At 27.5% G+C, this 14,129-nt stretch overlaps 6 protein-coding genes across 8 annotated transcripts; 3 read left to right on the forward strand and 3 right to left on the reverse strand.

Annotated features, from left to right (window-relative positions):
- Positions 1-604: 604 nt before the first annotated feature.
- On the forward strand, positions 605-2,008 carry LOC108550105 (uncharacterized protein C7orf26 homolog). The gene is made up of 4 exons (XM_017903740.1): positions 605-779; positions 863-1,484; positions 1,552-1,844; positions 1,920-2,008. The coding sequence occupies exons 1-4, from the start codon at positions 701-703 to the stop codon at positions 2,006-2,008; spliced, it is 1,083 nt and encodes a 360-aa protein (XP_017759229.1). The 5' UTR covers positions 605-700.
- Positions 2,009-2,225: 217 nt separating this feature from the next.
- On the reverse strand, positions 2,226-3,930 carry LOC108550101 (ribosomal RNA-processing protein 7 homolog A). Its single transcript, XM_017903736.1, has 5 exons — positions 3,912-3,930; positions 3,166-3,225; positions 2,753-3,085; positions 2,382-2,687; positions 2,226-2,311 (listed from the first exon to the last, which is right to left on the reverse strand). Exons 1-5 carry the CDS (start codon positions 3,928-3,930, stop codon positions 2,226-2,228), a joined length of 804 nt encoding a protein of 267 aa, XP_017759225.1.
- A 221-nt stretch (positions 3,931-4,151) lies between these two features.
- LOC108550118 (transmembrane protein 145) lies at positions 4,152-6,205 on the forward strand. The gene is made up of 4 exons (XM_017903767.1): positions 4,152-4,247; positions 4,607-5,033; positions 5,099-5,688; positions 5,800-6,205. Exons 1-4 carry the CDS (start codon positions 4,152-4,154, stop codon positions 6,067-6,069), a joined length of 1,383 nt encoding a protein of 460 aa, XP_017759256.1. The 3' UTR covers positions 6,070-6,205.
- Positions 6,206-6,306: 101 nt separating this feature from the next.
- Alr (Evr1_Alr domain-containing protein Alr) lies at positions 6,307-7,379 on the reverse strand. The gene is made up of 3 exons (XM_017903766.1): positions 7,303-7,379; positions 6,958-7,146; positions 6,307-6,730 (listed from the first exon to the last, which is right to left on the reverse strand). The coding sequence occupies exons 2-3, from the start codon at positions 7,039-7,041 to the stop codon at positions 6,338-6,340; spliced, it is 477 nt and encodes a 158-aa protein (XP_017759255.1). The 5' UTR covers positions 7,042-7,146; positions 7,303-7,379; the 3' UTR covers positions 6,307-6,337.
- l(3)04053 (lethal (3) 04053) lies at positions 7,359-11,236 on the forward strand. 3 transcript variants are annotated; one of them, XM_017903764.1, is made up of 10 exons: positions 7,359-7,428; positions 7,566-7,755; positions 7,841-8,356; positions 8,428-8,636; positions 8,716-8,789; positions 8,864-8,975; positions 9,037-9,099; positions 9,178-9,335; positions 9,410-10,200; positions 11,214-11,236. In XM_017903764.1, the coding sequence occupies exons 2-9, from the start codon at positions 7,566-7,568 to the stop codon at positions 9,540-9,542; spliced, it is 1,455 nt and encodes a 484-aa protein (XP_017759253.1). In that variant the 5' UTR covers positions 7,359-7,428; the 3' UTR covers positions 9,543-10,200; positions 11,214-11,236. The 3 variants fall into 3 exon arrangements, with proteins under 3 accessions (XP_017759253.1, XP_017759254.1, XP_017759252.1); XM_017903765.1 differs by lacking the exon at positions 7,359-7,428 and having other exon boundaries at positions 7,435-7,755; positions 7,841-8,254; positions 8,315-8,356; XM_017903763.1 differs by lacking the exon at positions 7,359-7,428 and having other exon boundaries at positions 7,435-7,755.
- On the reverse strand, positions 11,043-13,120 carry Asciz (ASCIZ zinc finger protein). The gene is made up of 3 exons (XM_017903761.1): positions 12,730-13,120; positions 12,424-12,635; positions 11,043-12,328 (listed from the first exon to the last, which is right to left on the reverse strand). The coding sequence occupies exons 1-3, from the start codon at positions 13,012-13,014 to the stop codon at positions 11,167-11,169; spliced, it is 1,659 nt and encodes a 552-aa protein (XP_017759250.1). The 5' UTR covers positions 13,015-13,120; the 3' UTR covers positions 11,043-11,166.
- Between the last annotated feature and the right edge of the window lie 1,009 nt (positions 13,121-14,129).

Consider the following 14,129-nt stretch of genomic DNA (forward strand, 5'->3'; position numbering starts at 1 on the left):
AATTATTTATATAAATCTCTAATAAATAAATGGAGAACTTACATAAAATATATATTACGTATTTTTTAATTTTTTGAAAATAATTGTAAAAAAAATTCAATTTTTCTCATGTCATAATTTTCTTATATCTTCGTTATAATAGAAAAAGCTATTCTTAATATTATACACATTTTAAAACATTTGAATAACAGATTTTAATACATAAAAGTTAATATATAATGTTATGTAGAACTTGTTGCACGATTTAATTTAAAATATTACAAATTACTTTATCTATTCAATATACATTAATTGTAAGTAAATAAAGTTACAATACCTGTATTTAAGTATAAAAAAAGTATGCTTAGTAATATTTTCATTCATAACTTATTTAATTTATCACAATCAGGTAAAGAAAATAGGTATATCCACATAAAATAAGTTGGTGAAATATTTTTCTTTTTCGCGCGTTTATCACCAGTAGGTGTAACTATACGTTTATTGGTATTTAGTAACAGAAATTTCAATTACAGGCTAAATCAAAGTACCAATCAATATGCATTTTTCGTTACTTACCAAAAACATATCGCGTTCATGAAAATGCGGATTATCGCTTTGAAAAATGTATACAATGTTTCGTTCAGGTGCTTGTTAATTGTAACGAAGATTAATAATTTGCTTTTTAAATGTTTTTATACGTTATAAGGGCACATGTGCATTAATGGCCGGGAATGATATAAAACAAAATTTACGAAAATTAGATTTTCCTTACTGTGCTAGAGAGGCATTATGCAGAATCGGTAAGATATTGTTTATAATAGGTTAACAACTAAACTTAATAATACTTCTTAACATATTTTAATTGCATTGCTATTTCTTACAGAAATATTATGTGGCAGACCTGGGAAGCAAATGAATTTACAACTGGATTTAATATCAGAATTTGTATTTGGAGAAATAGAAAGACGAAAAAAGCGCAACATGACAATAGCAATACAAGAGTTACAATTAATAGAAGTTTTGAGCGATTTTTTCCAAAGTCCAGGAGGAAGTACTGCTGTACGCAATGCAGTTTTTCTATCCCTTTTTCCTGCAGATAGCCCCAGATATAAAATCTTAGGTAATTTAGTATCTTTGGCTATTGCTACACAAAATAAAGCAGTCTTGAATGCAACTGGAATTTGGATGCAACAGTTGGGCTCTACTTCACCACAGAGTGTAGGATTAGCAAGGCATGTACTTAATGACTATTTTGTCCTTACTCCAAAATCTATTGACAAGTTGAAGCAGCTTCCCGTTCTAGCATCACATTTCACTGCCAACTTACTGACAGCAATAGGTGAGGTTTATGAAGATAAAGATCCACCTACGGAACTTCTCAGATTGGTTGGAGAATGGATAGATGAAAATCCAAGTCTTTTATTGACTCCTTTGATGGATAATCCTGCTTTACCAACTGGTGGCATTCCAATGACACCAATAACACCAATAGCAGGTTTATTCAGGTAACATAAAGAAAACTTTTGTTATAGAATTAAATATAAACTATATATATAATTTTAACTTTGTCAGGTGGTGCATTTTATCACCTATACGTACAAATACCACAGAAAATGCAGAATATTCGGAAGAACAGAGGAAATTATATTCTAAAATTCATCAACTACTTATGGACTCAGTATTACGATTAAAAAACAGTGGAAATAATAAACACGCTATATCCGCGCAACATTTTGCCGCTACGACTCGAACTTTAACTTCTAATTTACAGTCTCAAACAAACATTAATTCAACATTAGCTATGGAACGACTAGCTCAAGCTGTTAGTGCAGCTATGTCTGCAAACTGCATTTATGGTAACAAACGTATGTATCATAATTCTTTACTATAAAATCAACTTTTTATTAAGACTCAATTTCTTTATTTTTTTCTTTTTACAGAGGAGTTATTAGCTTTGTTACAACCTTTATCATATCAACACTTTTTAATTGAATGGACATTACAAACATATGCATCCAAAGCTGCTTAATTGCTTCACTGAATTTCTGTTATAAATACCTTTTGTATTATGGAAATGTATATAAACTTAAGTACAATATACAATATATATGACAAAATCATAATTGTAAATGTTAACAAACTTTTATGATATAATAAATATCTATTTTATTTTGATATAATTAATCTGCATGTTCCTAATTAAGATACCAATCACTTAAACTTCATATTTTACTACACATGTAAAGTTAAAATGGTTTAAATGTCCTTTTAGATTTTAGATCTTGTAATCTCTTTTTATCTAATTCAAATTTTCTTCTTAACTCTGCCAAATCTGTAAATAAAAATGTAATAAGATTCTAGGTAACAAAATCTTACACTTATCTTAATATAATATGACTTACTTTGTTTTTTACTCTCACGAATTTGGAAAGTATAAAAGTTAAGCAATTGTTTTTTCTTATTTTTCTGCTCTTCTTTGTGTTGTACTTTATTAATAGTAGATTCTTTCCTAGATAGCGCAAATTGTCCTCTTTTCTTTCGTCCTGTTACAGTTACCCAGCCATCATTCCCTTTTGCTTCTTCCTCCATAGCTTTTTCTTTTGCTATTTTCTCAGCAATTCTTTTGTCATAATCTTGCATATAAGCTTCTATTTCTATCTTCATACTTTTCTCACTAATTACTGAATGATTATATTCCTTACGCCATTCTATTCAATTTATTAGAGCAAATTAGGTAAAGAAACAAAATCTATGTATAAATTTTATAACTTACTTGACAATCCTGTTTCATAATCATTATTTTCGCTACTTAATATTATTACATGTTTATCAGAAATTTCTAATGCTTTTTCTAAATCAGATTCTTTTTTAAAAACTATATAGGCTGTTTTGAATCCTTTGGGAGTTGTAAAGTAAACATTGGAAACAGTTCCACATAGATTACCAAATATATTTTGTAACACTGTAGATGTAACATAAGGAGGGATATTTAATATAAACAATGTCCTTCCTTTGGGATGTTTAGGTTCTTGATTTCTAATCAAATGTTCTTTGAAAAATAGTTGGTGCTTATCAATAGCTTCTTTATCAAATTGGATCCATAATGCTACAAATTAAGTAATTAGGCATAAATTTTCCCAGAAAACTAAATAGATTATGGCATCTTACAAAACATTGTATATTTACTTTTAAAAGCCTTAAGACTTTCGTTTCTATCTTTCATGATTATTTTGTTATTTATAACCTCTATCGGAATTAGTAATCAAATCTAATAGTGCTTTTTACATCAAATATTTTAATTTTTTATGATATACAAAATAAAATGTTACAAACAATTTACGAAAATAGTAAAAATTTTCTTATAATTAATATATATTATCATCATGTATAAAACACGAAATACTTGTTTACTTTTATTTTTCACGTGTATGAACTACATTCGCGACATCGTTCAAAATATAACCAAATCATGAAATTAATCAAATATGTATTTGCTATATTTAATAAATAATTTTCATTGACATCGTGCAATATACCTTACTAATAATAGCCCTCACATAATTTATCTGAAAGTAAAATATTGATATTGAAAATGTTAAAAAATAGACTTGTATCTAATAAAATATTAATTATCATAGTATTCTTTACTTGTTATATTTAAATTTTACATATATTTCGATAAATTTAAATAAATTTTAATCTTTTTATCTATATTGTCTCTCACAAAAATGTTAATCCTCATAACGTAATTTAAATGTTGAATAAAATTATAAATGTTTAATATTTATCCACTATGTGCATGTATATATATAGATAGATATTACACACATTATGTTATTAAATTTCACTGTTATATTACTGAAAAAAATGTGAAGGTCATAAAAAGTATGTACTAATATAATAAAAACAATCTTAATACTTAAAATTATTACTAAAACATATAAAACTCATGTCTTTGTTTATCAGTCTTTTTTCTTTTAATATTTTATTTCCAATTTTATTTGAAATATTTATATTACAATATAAATCAATACATTAATTGAAATGCATACAAGTAGTTCTAAATAGTAGAGAAATATTGATCCTAAGAAAAACAGCAGGTAGCAGGTAACATGTTACAGATATGTAGATATAATTTCAGTTCAGGAAAATTGTTCGCTCGTGTGTCAACTATGTTTAACATGTTACCATTCTTTTTTATAATATTTCGATTTTTATTAACATATTCAGAGTCTAAAATTCTTCAAGGACATCTTGTAACACGTGAAGTACTATCTTTTTCGATCTTTTAAGTCTATTTTAATATAATAATATTAATATTTAATTAAAAACGATAATTTGTAAAATTAATATTACTAAGAATGTACATTTTCTTAAAATACATATTGTTCTTAATATATTAATTACAACGATATTTAATCTAAATTAAATAAAAATAGCAATAAACATGTAAAATTTAAATTATTACTACATTATTATATAATTTTATATTGTATAGTTTTATTACCATTTACATATACCACTTCAAATCATTAACTAACAATTATATTTTATAATTCTTTTCACAGTTTCAAATATTACTTTCAGTCTGTCTTATTAGAAAGTAAAATTGCCACTTTTTTTTTAGAATTGGGCGTTTTTAGCAAGATTTTGCTTTCTAACGGAACAAGGCACATTTCGGTATGAATTCGAATTAGAAGGCAGCGAAAAAGATTTAAAAATATTGTTGTACTATGATGCGCCCGATCAATGGCTAAGCGTTTATCCTTCAAATAAGACATGCATTGAGAAAGAATCTATACTTTGGGACGGAATTGGACAAATAATACCGTTATCTGTATTAACATCTGAACAATCAGGGTGTGTCAAAGAAAAAGACGCAATAGTACGATGTTCTAGTTATCGAAGATTTCGATCGTCTCGTCCAAGATGGTGGTTTATTGCACTTGCAGACTGTTCTTCAAAAATTGGATTAAATGTTTCGTATTGGATGTCACTAACAAATGCGCCACATGGACATTTTTGGAAAGAACACTTTTCAGCAGACGAATTCTGCAAGTAACATTATCTTGACCAAAAGAAGCTTGATACTATTTAATGAAATTTATTTTCATTTCAGATATTTTGCCAGAACTAATAACAATTGCTTTCATTTACGTAATACTTGTAGTATTAAGTTTTTATATAGCTATGCAATTAAAAGCACGAAGACTACTACATGTGTCTTATAAAATATTTATGGCCTCACTACTTTGTCAATTAGTAGGAATACTATTTGAGATTTATAGCTACATAAATATTGGTTTAAGAGGCATACCATCAAAAAATGCTTCTTTGTTAGGCCAACTTTTAGAAGCTTGCTCAGATATCTTATACACTGCACTCATGTTATTATTAGCACTTGGTTTTACAGTGACTAAAAGTGTTTTAACTCCTAAACAAACACGATGGCTTATATGTTTTATTTGTCTAGTTTCATTTTGTCAATTTTCACTGTATATTTATCAATCAAATGTTTTTGACCCTGGATTAGTATTATATATTTATGAATCACCACCAGGCTACGGATTAATAATATTAAAATTGATTGCATGGATTATATTTTCTCTTCGCTGTTTTAAGACTGTTAGAAAAATGTCAACAAAACTTCATTTCTATAGTTTATTATTTTCATTGGGATCAACATGGTTTTTATGTCATCCATTAACGGTATATAATGTGCATGTGATTAAATGAATTTATAATAACATAAAATGTCATATAACAAAATATTTGTAAAAAACATGTTACAAGATATAAAAAATGTTTATAATTTTATAGGTACTCTGTATCACTTTATTAGTAGATGAATGGGTACGAGAAAGTTTTGCTAAGGGATGTTCATTATGGATTGTTCTCATGGGACACATAGTATTTTTATATATCACTAGACCATCTATGGCTAATAAACGTTTTCCATTTCATATCAGAACATGTCAAATTATGCCAGTTGGTGGTGAAGGGCAAGACCACAGTTATGAACCTTATGTTAGAACAGCAAGTTCTGCATTCACTGTTTCACATCTACAACCATCTACTTTGCAATCTTAATAGTAAGCATATTTTAAAATAGTTGCAAATCTATGTAATTATGATTACATGATGATGTTACTTTTATTTTTTTTTAATGTTAATAATTAACAAAGGACACTATATTTTGGTCATTAGTTGACAAAGATAAATTTTAATTTACATGTGAAACTAATGTTTTTAATTACTATACTATTTCTTACAAAAGTATTTACAATAATCAACTTAGATGATGTTTTATATTACATCTAGGTTCTATTAAAAAGTTAACAATCAAAATTAATAATCATCAGTCACATGAACCATCAAGCCAACCGTCTTTCCACCTTTGATCAACAAGTTTACAATCAAACTCTGGTTTTCCAAGTTTTTTATTTACCTCATTATGTATGTTGCAAAGCCATTGACTCAAATGTTTCTGTGAATCAGTTTGCGGAGGAAATTGTTTTAATTGTTCCTGTAAATCTTCTGCACATACATTGCAAGGATAAAACGTGGAAAATATATGAAAAAACTTTTTCATATCAGACTTTTGCTCATCACTTGGATTATTAGGATAATATGCTGCCATGGTATGTAAAAATGACCATGTTCTTGAACCTAATTCATCTTTATCTAATGGACAATCATTACGTTTAACATTATTTACAGACAAACTTTTCTTCTTCTTTTCTTCAGAGTCCTAACATAAATAAAATATGTATATAAGAATAAATAATTTGTTTAGTAATATGTGTGATGCTATTTTTACCTTTTAAAAAGTACTTAGCTTTTATCATTCAATTTAAAATATTAAATTTGAAATGTAATGTATATGATGTAATATTTTTTAATATATAATTATAAAACTAAAAGTGTTCCTTCTTATTTATATTGCAGATAATTTTATTAAAAAACTTTCCACTATACCTTTTCAGATTCCAAAGCTTTTTTTTGACTTTTTGCCCACGATTTAAAATCCATGCATGCACGACACGGTTTTTCTTGTGACATTGTGTTACTAAAATTGCAGTATACATCCGTGAATACGTTCAACGATTGTTGTAATCAATATTTTCAGGCGAGGGATAACCTCTTACAAAATTATAATTTATGTATCTGTTATATCGAAAAATTAATATAGAAATATTTCATATTGTATCATATTTTAAGATAATAATAAATATTTATTAAATTAATTATGATTATTTCAATTTATAGTAAATTTTTCAATAGCCAATTTTCTTTGGGTACCTACTGATATATGATATATACCTTTATACATGACAACTTGCAACTTGATTCAGATAAGAAGTCGAATGTAATAATAACTTTATATTACGAAACAGAATGTGCTGACAGAAAATCTCAAAACATACACTGCTTCTACATTCACGCTGAGTAAGTGATGAAAAAAAAGAAAAAAGTTGCGTGTGACTAACCTGATCTGACTGTAGTCAGCGAGTGACAAATGTTAAGTGCAGTTTTGACTGCACCACAAATGATACAGTTGTCGGTAAAGTTGATCTTCTGCATAGATGATGGCGAGTCGTAAAAAATGTTCTGATTCGTCTCGACACCTATCAAAAAGTGCGAGGCGTCATGTCGGGGAGGTCATGTTTCCATCATCTTCATCTTCCGAAGAAGAGGTAACGACGGGACATCGAGGTTGTAGAAACACGTCAAAACAGTACTTTTGGAATCGTGTTGAGACAGAGTCCCAAGCAGGTTAGATTTAACCCTTAGATTTAATCCTTATCACAAAATTAAGCTGACAATAAGTTTAGTATTTATTGTTTCTTATTTTTCACAGGACAAAGCACTTCAAAAACTGAAGAGAACCCTTTTAGTTTTAAACATTTTTTAAAAAATGGTTCACAAACAAATTATCAAAATGCTGGAGCACGTCCAAAGGTTTATACTTCTGCAACAACTTATAATTTAGAGAAGGGTTCTGCTGTTTATCCCCGTAATCGAACAGAATTACCAGATTTTGTACAAGATCACTTGGTCATAGAACAATATTATCTGAATCATGAACCTAAACAACAAACTATTTCAGATGTAGATAATCTTCCTGACTTTACATTAAACAGTATAGAACAGTGGCAAACTCGACTTAGAAATGAATCGAAGAAAAGTGAATCTAGTGCTTCATGTGACCTTTCATTTGACTTAACTGAAAGTTTGGACAAAACAACAACTCAGAGAACTCAATCTGTACCAAGTAAGAATGCTTTTGATCATTTAAATTTACCTTATTGTATTACATCTAATCTGCTTTTAGATTCAACTGTTTTTGAACCTACTGAAAGTCCAGAACCATTAGGTACTTATAAAATAATATATTGTTATGAATGATTTAAAGAAATTGTTTATTTATAATATTTCACTGTTTAGAGTTTCTACTAGATTTACCAATATCTACAGCTGAACCTGATTCTGAATCTAATGTTAGTGTAAGGGACTGTCCTCACTCAGGAACAAGTGAGGCAAATGTTCCAAAATCTTTACCAGATTTTTTAAATGATGGTCCTATTCATAATAGGACAACATTATCAACAGAGTCTGGTTCTATCCCAAATAGTACAGAGTCCACAGAAAGGAGGGTATGAATAATATTAAATTATGAATTGTAATATACTTGTTATACTTTTCATAATTATAATATATAGATATTTTTTTCAGTTATTGTTAGAAAATGAAAGATTACGGCAGGAATTAGATTTAGCTCGAAAACAAATCAATGAGAAGTCAGAAAAGTAAATTTTCAGAAATCTTGTATTTTTAGCAATAGGATGTATTTTCTGGTTTATTTACATAATTTATGTTACAGAATTGAATTATTAAAATCTGAATTATCGTCTAAAAGAGAAGTTGAGCATGAAGAAGCAATTCACCTTGAAAAAGCTATGGAACAAGTTGAAGATAATTTAAAACGTAGTACAGTGAGTAAAAGAAGGGTTTTGTGTGTTTAGTTAAAATCCATAATTGTAATTTTTCTTACAGAGAAGAGCAGTAAATGCAGAAAGCATCATTTCATCATTGAAAAAAGAGATTATATCTTTAAAGGTTAGTATAAGTATAGAATTTTTTAAATATTTTATGGTATATTCAAATATTTAATAACAAAATATAATTTTAATCCAGATGGAGATATCATTACTCAGATCAGAAAACAAAGAACTTAGAGCTGGAGTTACAGCAGGAAGTAAAAACGAATGTGGGTCTTCAGATATAGATCAGACAGTAAAAAGGGTAGCTAGTGATTTAAGACATGCTGCTTCATCAGCAGAAGTATCATTGAGGTAAAAAAAATTTTCAAATTAAATATTGGAGAACAATTAAATGTAACTAACAATATGTATTGAAATCGTTTTAGACAATTAATGTTTGGTGTGAGCAGTTTAAGAGTACTAGCTTCAGCACTCGAAAATATGGATAGGATAGAAGACCGGACCAAAAATTTTCTACCAGATTATGATGAAGACAATGCTGCTGGTCCTGCACTTTAATACATTCTTGTGTAGCTCTTTTTCTGCATACTATCTTTGTTTTACTTTTATGACATGTATCCCAGCCTGTGCTAATAAGTTCCTCGAACTCACGCATTTGCGTTGAGTACCTGTTTTGGAGTCGATTAGTGATTTGATTCAATTAAAAAACATGATATGCGTATCATGTTTGTTATAACTTTGTGTTAATAATATATCTTGAATTTTTACTTACATAACAGTTCTAGATATAGAACAGTTATATATTATCCCTGCTTGGCAAATCATGCCCTTCTAAATGTAATTTTAATTCTTAGCAACAAACATGAATGAAATAATAGCTTAAACGTGATCTATCACGATGCGGCTCCGAGCAAAAAAAAACTAAAGATTTTAACTTTTATATGTACGTTTTAACGTAAAGCCATAACGCAAAGCACTGGTTGGGATTCGGTACATAATTCCAACACAGTTGTTAAAAAAGAAAAAACGATATTTTAATAGTTATTGTAACATGTTACGTGTACAGTTTCAAATTACATGTTCCATTTCTTTGTAAATGTTTAAACTATCAGTTAAACAATTACACTTGAAGTCGACAAGATTCTTCATGTATTTTTCTATTTAAGGGGGTATATGATTCTTGAGTCTTGGAAAGACGAATCTCCTTTCAAGTAAGGTTTGTAATTATACGAATTGACAACTGTTTTTCTAAGCGATGTATAATAACAATATATATACAAAAAATTAAATTTTAAAAAATTGCCTTTGTACATGACATAAGAACGATTGCAAGTATTTCAATCTAAAAATTACATTTCTATTTACATATATTAAAAACTTAATCAAGTTAAAAACTTTAAAACCATACATTCGAATATTATAACAAAATATTTTGCCTTTATAATACATGTTTTGAAAACATCTTAAAATTTGTGGATTAATATTTATAAATAAATGTCTTTTTTCACACATATATATATATATATATATACACATTCTATTACAAATATTATTACAATTTCATAATATGTTTATATATATATATTTTTTTTTTATATTTTGTATTCATAGTTTATTTCAAGATATGACAACTTGTGATTATTTTTATTTAAATTAATTTGTTGATATAATTTTTATGATATTCTTTGAAATCACATTATCTTTAAGTTAGAAAAAAGTTTCAAGGCTTATTTGCCCCCTTAAAATTTAAATTAAATATTAATACTTTTTATTATACAGATTTTAAATTAATAGTTTTAATAATAAGTTACATGTAACAAAAAATTACATTGCCTGCAATGTGTATGTTTTTATTCTGGAAACACGTGTATAAACAATACATATTTTAAGATTGTGGCAGAGAATACTATATAATACAGTAAATTCGAAACATATTTTCTTTTTAAGGAAATGCAGTTTTCAATCAACGCACGTAATATTCCATTAACAAATTGCACATATACAGGAACCTAAACAATTAATTTGTAATAAAATATAAAAAATACCAAAGTACTAAATAACAATACGAAAAATTAGTCTTATTTTACAATACCAAATGCAAATTATTTTGTCTTTATACTTAAAGTAATTTTCCTAAATATCAATTGTTATACCGTCATATGTATAGAAATGAACACTTTTATTACTGAAGACCTTCAAAAATACTAAGTAAATCAGTTTGTGTTTCAGTATGACTAGTTTGAGTACTCAACCAGGAACGACAGGCGCCTATTGAAATATTACAACCTGTTTCACATATTAAGGATTTTGTTTGTGTTTCGGCAGAAACAGTAGTATCCTCGAGTTGAGACCAAGGCGTTTGTGTTTGGATATTAGACAATCCTAGATCAGTCGGTAGTATTTCATTACAAGTTTGCGTGCATGTATTACTGTATAATAGTTGTTCCATATTATCAAGATTATTTGTAGTTTGTGTTTCAATGTTAGAACTTAAAGCAAATGATCTAGTTAGGGGATCTGAATCAAAAAATGATTGTGAATAAGCTTGTTCCGTCTGAGTTTCTATGCTACTAAACTTATCATCAAAAGTTTTGTCTGTAAGCATGGGATCTGATCGTGATATGCTATTTGAAGATACAAAGGAATATCCTTCAACAACAGTTGATGTTTCTTCAACATAAGGTAAAGTCATTAAAGCAACTGTACTCTTTGGAGTACATTGTATCAATGGATTTGTACTATGATCATAAAATGTTTCGAATTCAGTTTGTGTAACATTATCATTTAGAACTTCAAACATGTCTTTTTCAGGTATTGTTTGAGTACCTGATGTGCTTTTATCTTCCCAAAAATCTTGTAATCCATCATCATGACGAAGTGGTAATGGACTGCCAGGGAATAAATTTGAAGTTGCAAAATTGCCAAGATTAAGGTCTTCTTTTAATAATGTATAATCAGAACTTTGAGATACAGAATTTTTTCCATGTTTTTGAAGCTTTAAAGAATTCTTAAATGCTTGTGCAGCTTGTATTGTTTGTGTCTCCATAGACATTACATTTTGTTTAACTCTTTGAGATATACTTGTTTGAGTTTGTTTAGATATTCCACGCTTTCCATTGTGGTAGTAACCATTGTTAATATGCTTTAATGGACTTGACAGTCTTTTATTCTTTTTATGTTCATCAGTTTGTATACCAATATCTGATGTAAGTTTTCGTGTGGAATCATTATTATGATTAGATATTTTATTTTCATTTTGATTTATTGGTAATATTGTAACTAGTTTATTCATTTCTGTTTGATTAGTTGGTAAAATCAATCTCATTGTTTTAGAATTTGTGCGTCTGTGAAATTATTAATTAATATAAATTGATGTTATTACATTTAAATTTGTCAAACAATATAATATTAAAATATTTGTATTTTATAATTAACTTACCTCAAAGAATTTTTGTATTTATCATTTATAGTGTGTAAAGTACGTTTTGCATGTGTGAGTAAGGCTTCATAAGAAGTATAAGTTTTTGAACAAGAACATACAAATTCAATCCCACATACTCTCATGTGGCCTTCTTTTGCTGCTTCAGTAGAAAAACTTTTGTCACAACGAGTACATGCATGCGTTTTTTTCGCATGTACCTTAAGATAATGCTAAATATGTATTGAAATATTAAATTTTTTGTCATAATTGCAACATTTAATAATTGATTTCATAGATGACACGTTTTTCGTTGGCAACACTAACCTGTTTAAGGTATTTCATACTGCTAAAATGTCTTTCAGCTTTTGGGGCATAAATACAAGACTCTACTGGACAATGATATCTTATATTTTCTTGTTTTATTGTTTTATCTAATTTTTTACGTTGATGCACTTTAAGATCGTGTAACCGATATCGCGGTTCATTTTTAAATACAAGTCCGCATTTATCGCACTTTATATTATTTGTTATTACACTGAGTTCCTCCGGCGATGGACAAATAATTTTGATACATTTGGAGATATTTTGTACCGGTTTTATTCTTTCCATTAGAGGTTATTTTCCAGCGGCACTTAACATGTATACAAACTACCGCCATTTAGCTGACTGGTCCAATCGATCCAAAGATACATTTGTTTGAAATATCTTGTTATACAGCGCCACTATGTTTCATTCAATTGTTGTAAAGGTTTTCAGAATCAAAATTCAAAACTTAAATTTGGTTAACTAATTTTGTTTATCTTAAAAATACTACATATAATGTATCATATGTAATATAATAATGACAATATATACGTATCTTATAAGCAATTAATAAACATAAGCATACGAGATATCTCGAAGTTCATTTGATACATCATTTTAACATATTTTATCGTGAATTCTAATATATCGAAATATTTATTAAATCGTCAAATTTAATCATGATAAACTTTTAGACTTCTAAGTATAAAATTCTAATTATAATATTTTAAACTAGAAATATTTTAAGGTAAATATTTCAATTATTAGTCTTCGCAAATCAGTATTAAAGATTGAAAATTCAAATTCAAATTTGGAAAGTTATGAATTAATAGAATACAAATTATGTTAATTAAGTAATAACACATAATACAATTTACTATATTTCAGTAAGATTAAGTGTATTAGTATTTCGTATAAAATTCTATTTAACAGATTTAAAAATGCATCTCATAGTACAGTAAGCTACTACCAATGAAATGTAATATGGTCCAAGTACTGCCAGTGAAATGTAGTATGGTAAGACTATTCTATTGTTATACTAACGTAATAAGTGTGAAAATTAAATAACCAATGATTCTACTATTTCACTTATCTTTACGTTGTTTACCTTCTGTACGTCATTAATATATTACAAAATACTTACGAACTATTCAATCAATAAATCTTCCTCAATTACATGTAGTACTAATAATAGACTACCGTACATTATATTTAACTTACAATTATACAATACTTTTATTTAAATTTTTAAAGGAAATAAGAAATGGGACAAAATGTATTCAACTCCTTTTGTAATATATATACTTGATCTCGCCTTTTTAATTTACATGAATAATATTGAAAATATTTTTATATTTTATCACTTTTTAGAAACAATATTATTTTATCTGTTAAAAATATAAATCCATTATGCATTGTAA

The sequence above is a fragment of the Eufriesea mexicana genome, unplaced genomic scaffold (genome assembly GCF_001483705.2).
Source record: "Eufriesea mexicana isolate 0111107269 unplaced genomic scaffold, ASM148370v2 scaffold2545, whole genome shotgun sequence".
Lineage (NCBI taxonomy): Eukaryota > Metazoa > Arthropoda > Insecta > Hymenoptera > Apidae > Eufriesea > Eufriesea mexicana.

What these genes read in the sequence shown, in the direction of transcription:
- Alr (XM_017903766.1), bottom strand. Translation starts at nt 7,041, where the DNA reads ATGTCACAAGAAAAACCGTGTCGTGCATGCATGGATTTTAAATCGTGG. An exon ending in AAGCTTTGGAATCTGAAAAG is followed by an intron (nt 6,731 to 6,957) that starts GTATAGTGGAAA and finishes TATTTATGTTAG; the next exon opens with GACTCTGAAGAAAAGAAGAA.
- LOC108550105 (XM_017903740.1), top strand. Translation starts at nt 701, where the DNA reads ATGGCCGGGAATGATATAAAACAAAATTTACGAAAATTAGATTTTCCT. An exon ending in AGAGGCATTATGCAGAATCG is followed by an intron (nt 780 to 862) that starts GTAAGATATTGT and finishes TATTTCTTACAG; the next exon opens with AAATATTATGTGGCAGACCT. An exon ending in CCAATAGCAGGTTTATTCAG is followed by an intron (nt 1,485 to 1,551) that starts GTAACATAAAGA and finishes TAACTTTGTCAG; the next exon opens with GTGGTGCATTTTATCACCTA.
- Asciz (XM_017903761.1), bottom strand. Translation starts at nt 13,014, where the DNA reads ATGGAAAGAATAAAACCGGTACAAAATATCTCCAAATGTATCAAAATT. An exon ending in GTATGAAATACCTTAAACAG is followed by an intron (nt 12,636 to 12,729) that starts GTTAGTGTTGCC and finishes ATACATATTTAG; the next exon opens with CATTATCTTAAGGTACATGC. An exon ending in AAATACAAAAATTCTTTGAG is followed by an intron (nt 12,329 to 12,423) that starts GTAAGTTAATTA and finishes ATAATTTCACAG; the next exon opens with ACGCACAAATTCTAAAACAA.
- LOC108550101 (XM_017903736.1), bottom strand. An exon ending in AAGTCTTAAGGCTTTTAAAA is followed by an intron (nt 3,086 to 3,165) that starts GTAAATATACAA and finishes CTTAATTTGTAG; the next exon opens with CATTATGGATCCAATTTGAT. An exon ending in TTATGAAACAGGATTGTCAA is followed by an intron (nt 2,688 to 2,752) that starts GTAAGTTATAAA and finishes TAAATTGAATAG; the next exon opens with AATGGCGTAAGGAATATAAT.
- LOC108550118 (XM_017903767.1), top strand. Translation starts at nt 4,152, where the DNA reads ATGTTTAACATGTTACCATTCTTTTTTATAATATTTCGATTTTTATTA. An exon ending in GACATCTTGTAACACGTGAA is followed by an intron (nt 4,248 to 4,606) that starts GTACTATCTTTT and finishes CTTTTTTTTTAG; the next exon opens with AATTGGGCGTTTTTAGCAAG. An exon ending in TTTTATGTCATCCATTAACG is followed by an intron (nt 5,689 to 5,799) that starts GTATATAATGTG and finishes ATAATTTTATAG; the next exon opens with GTACTCTGTATCACTTTATT.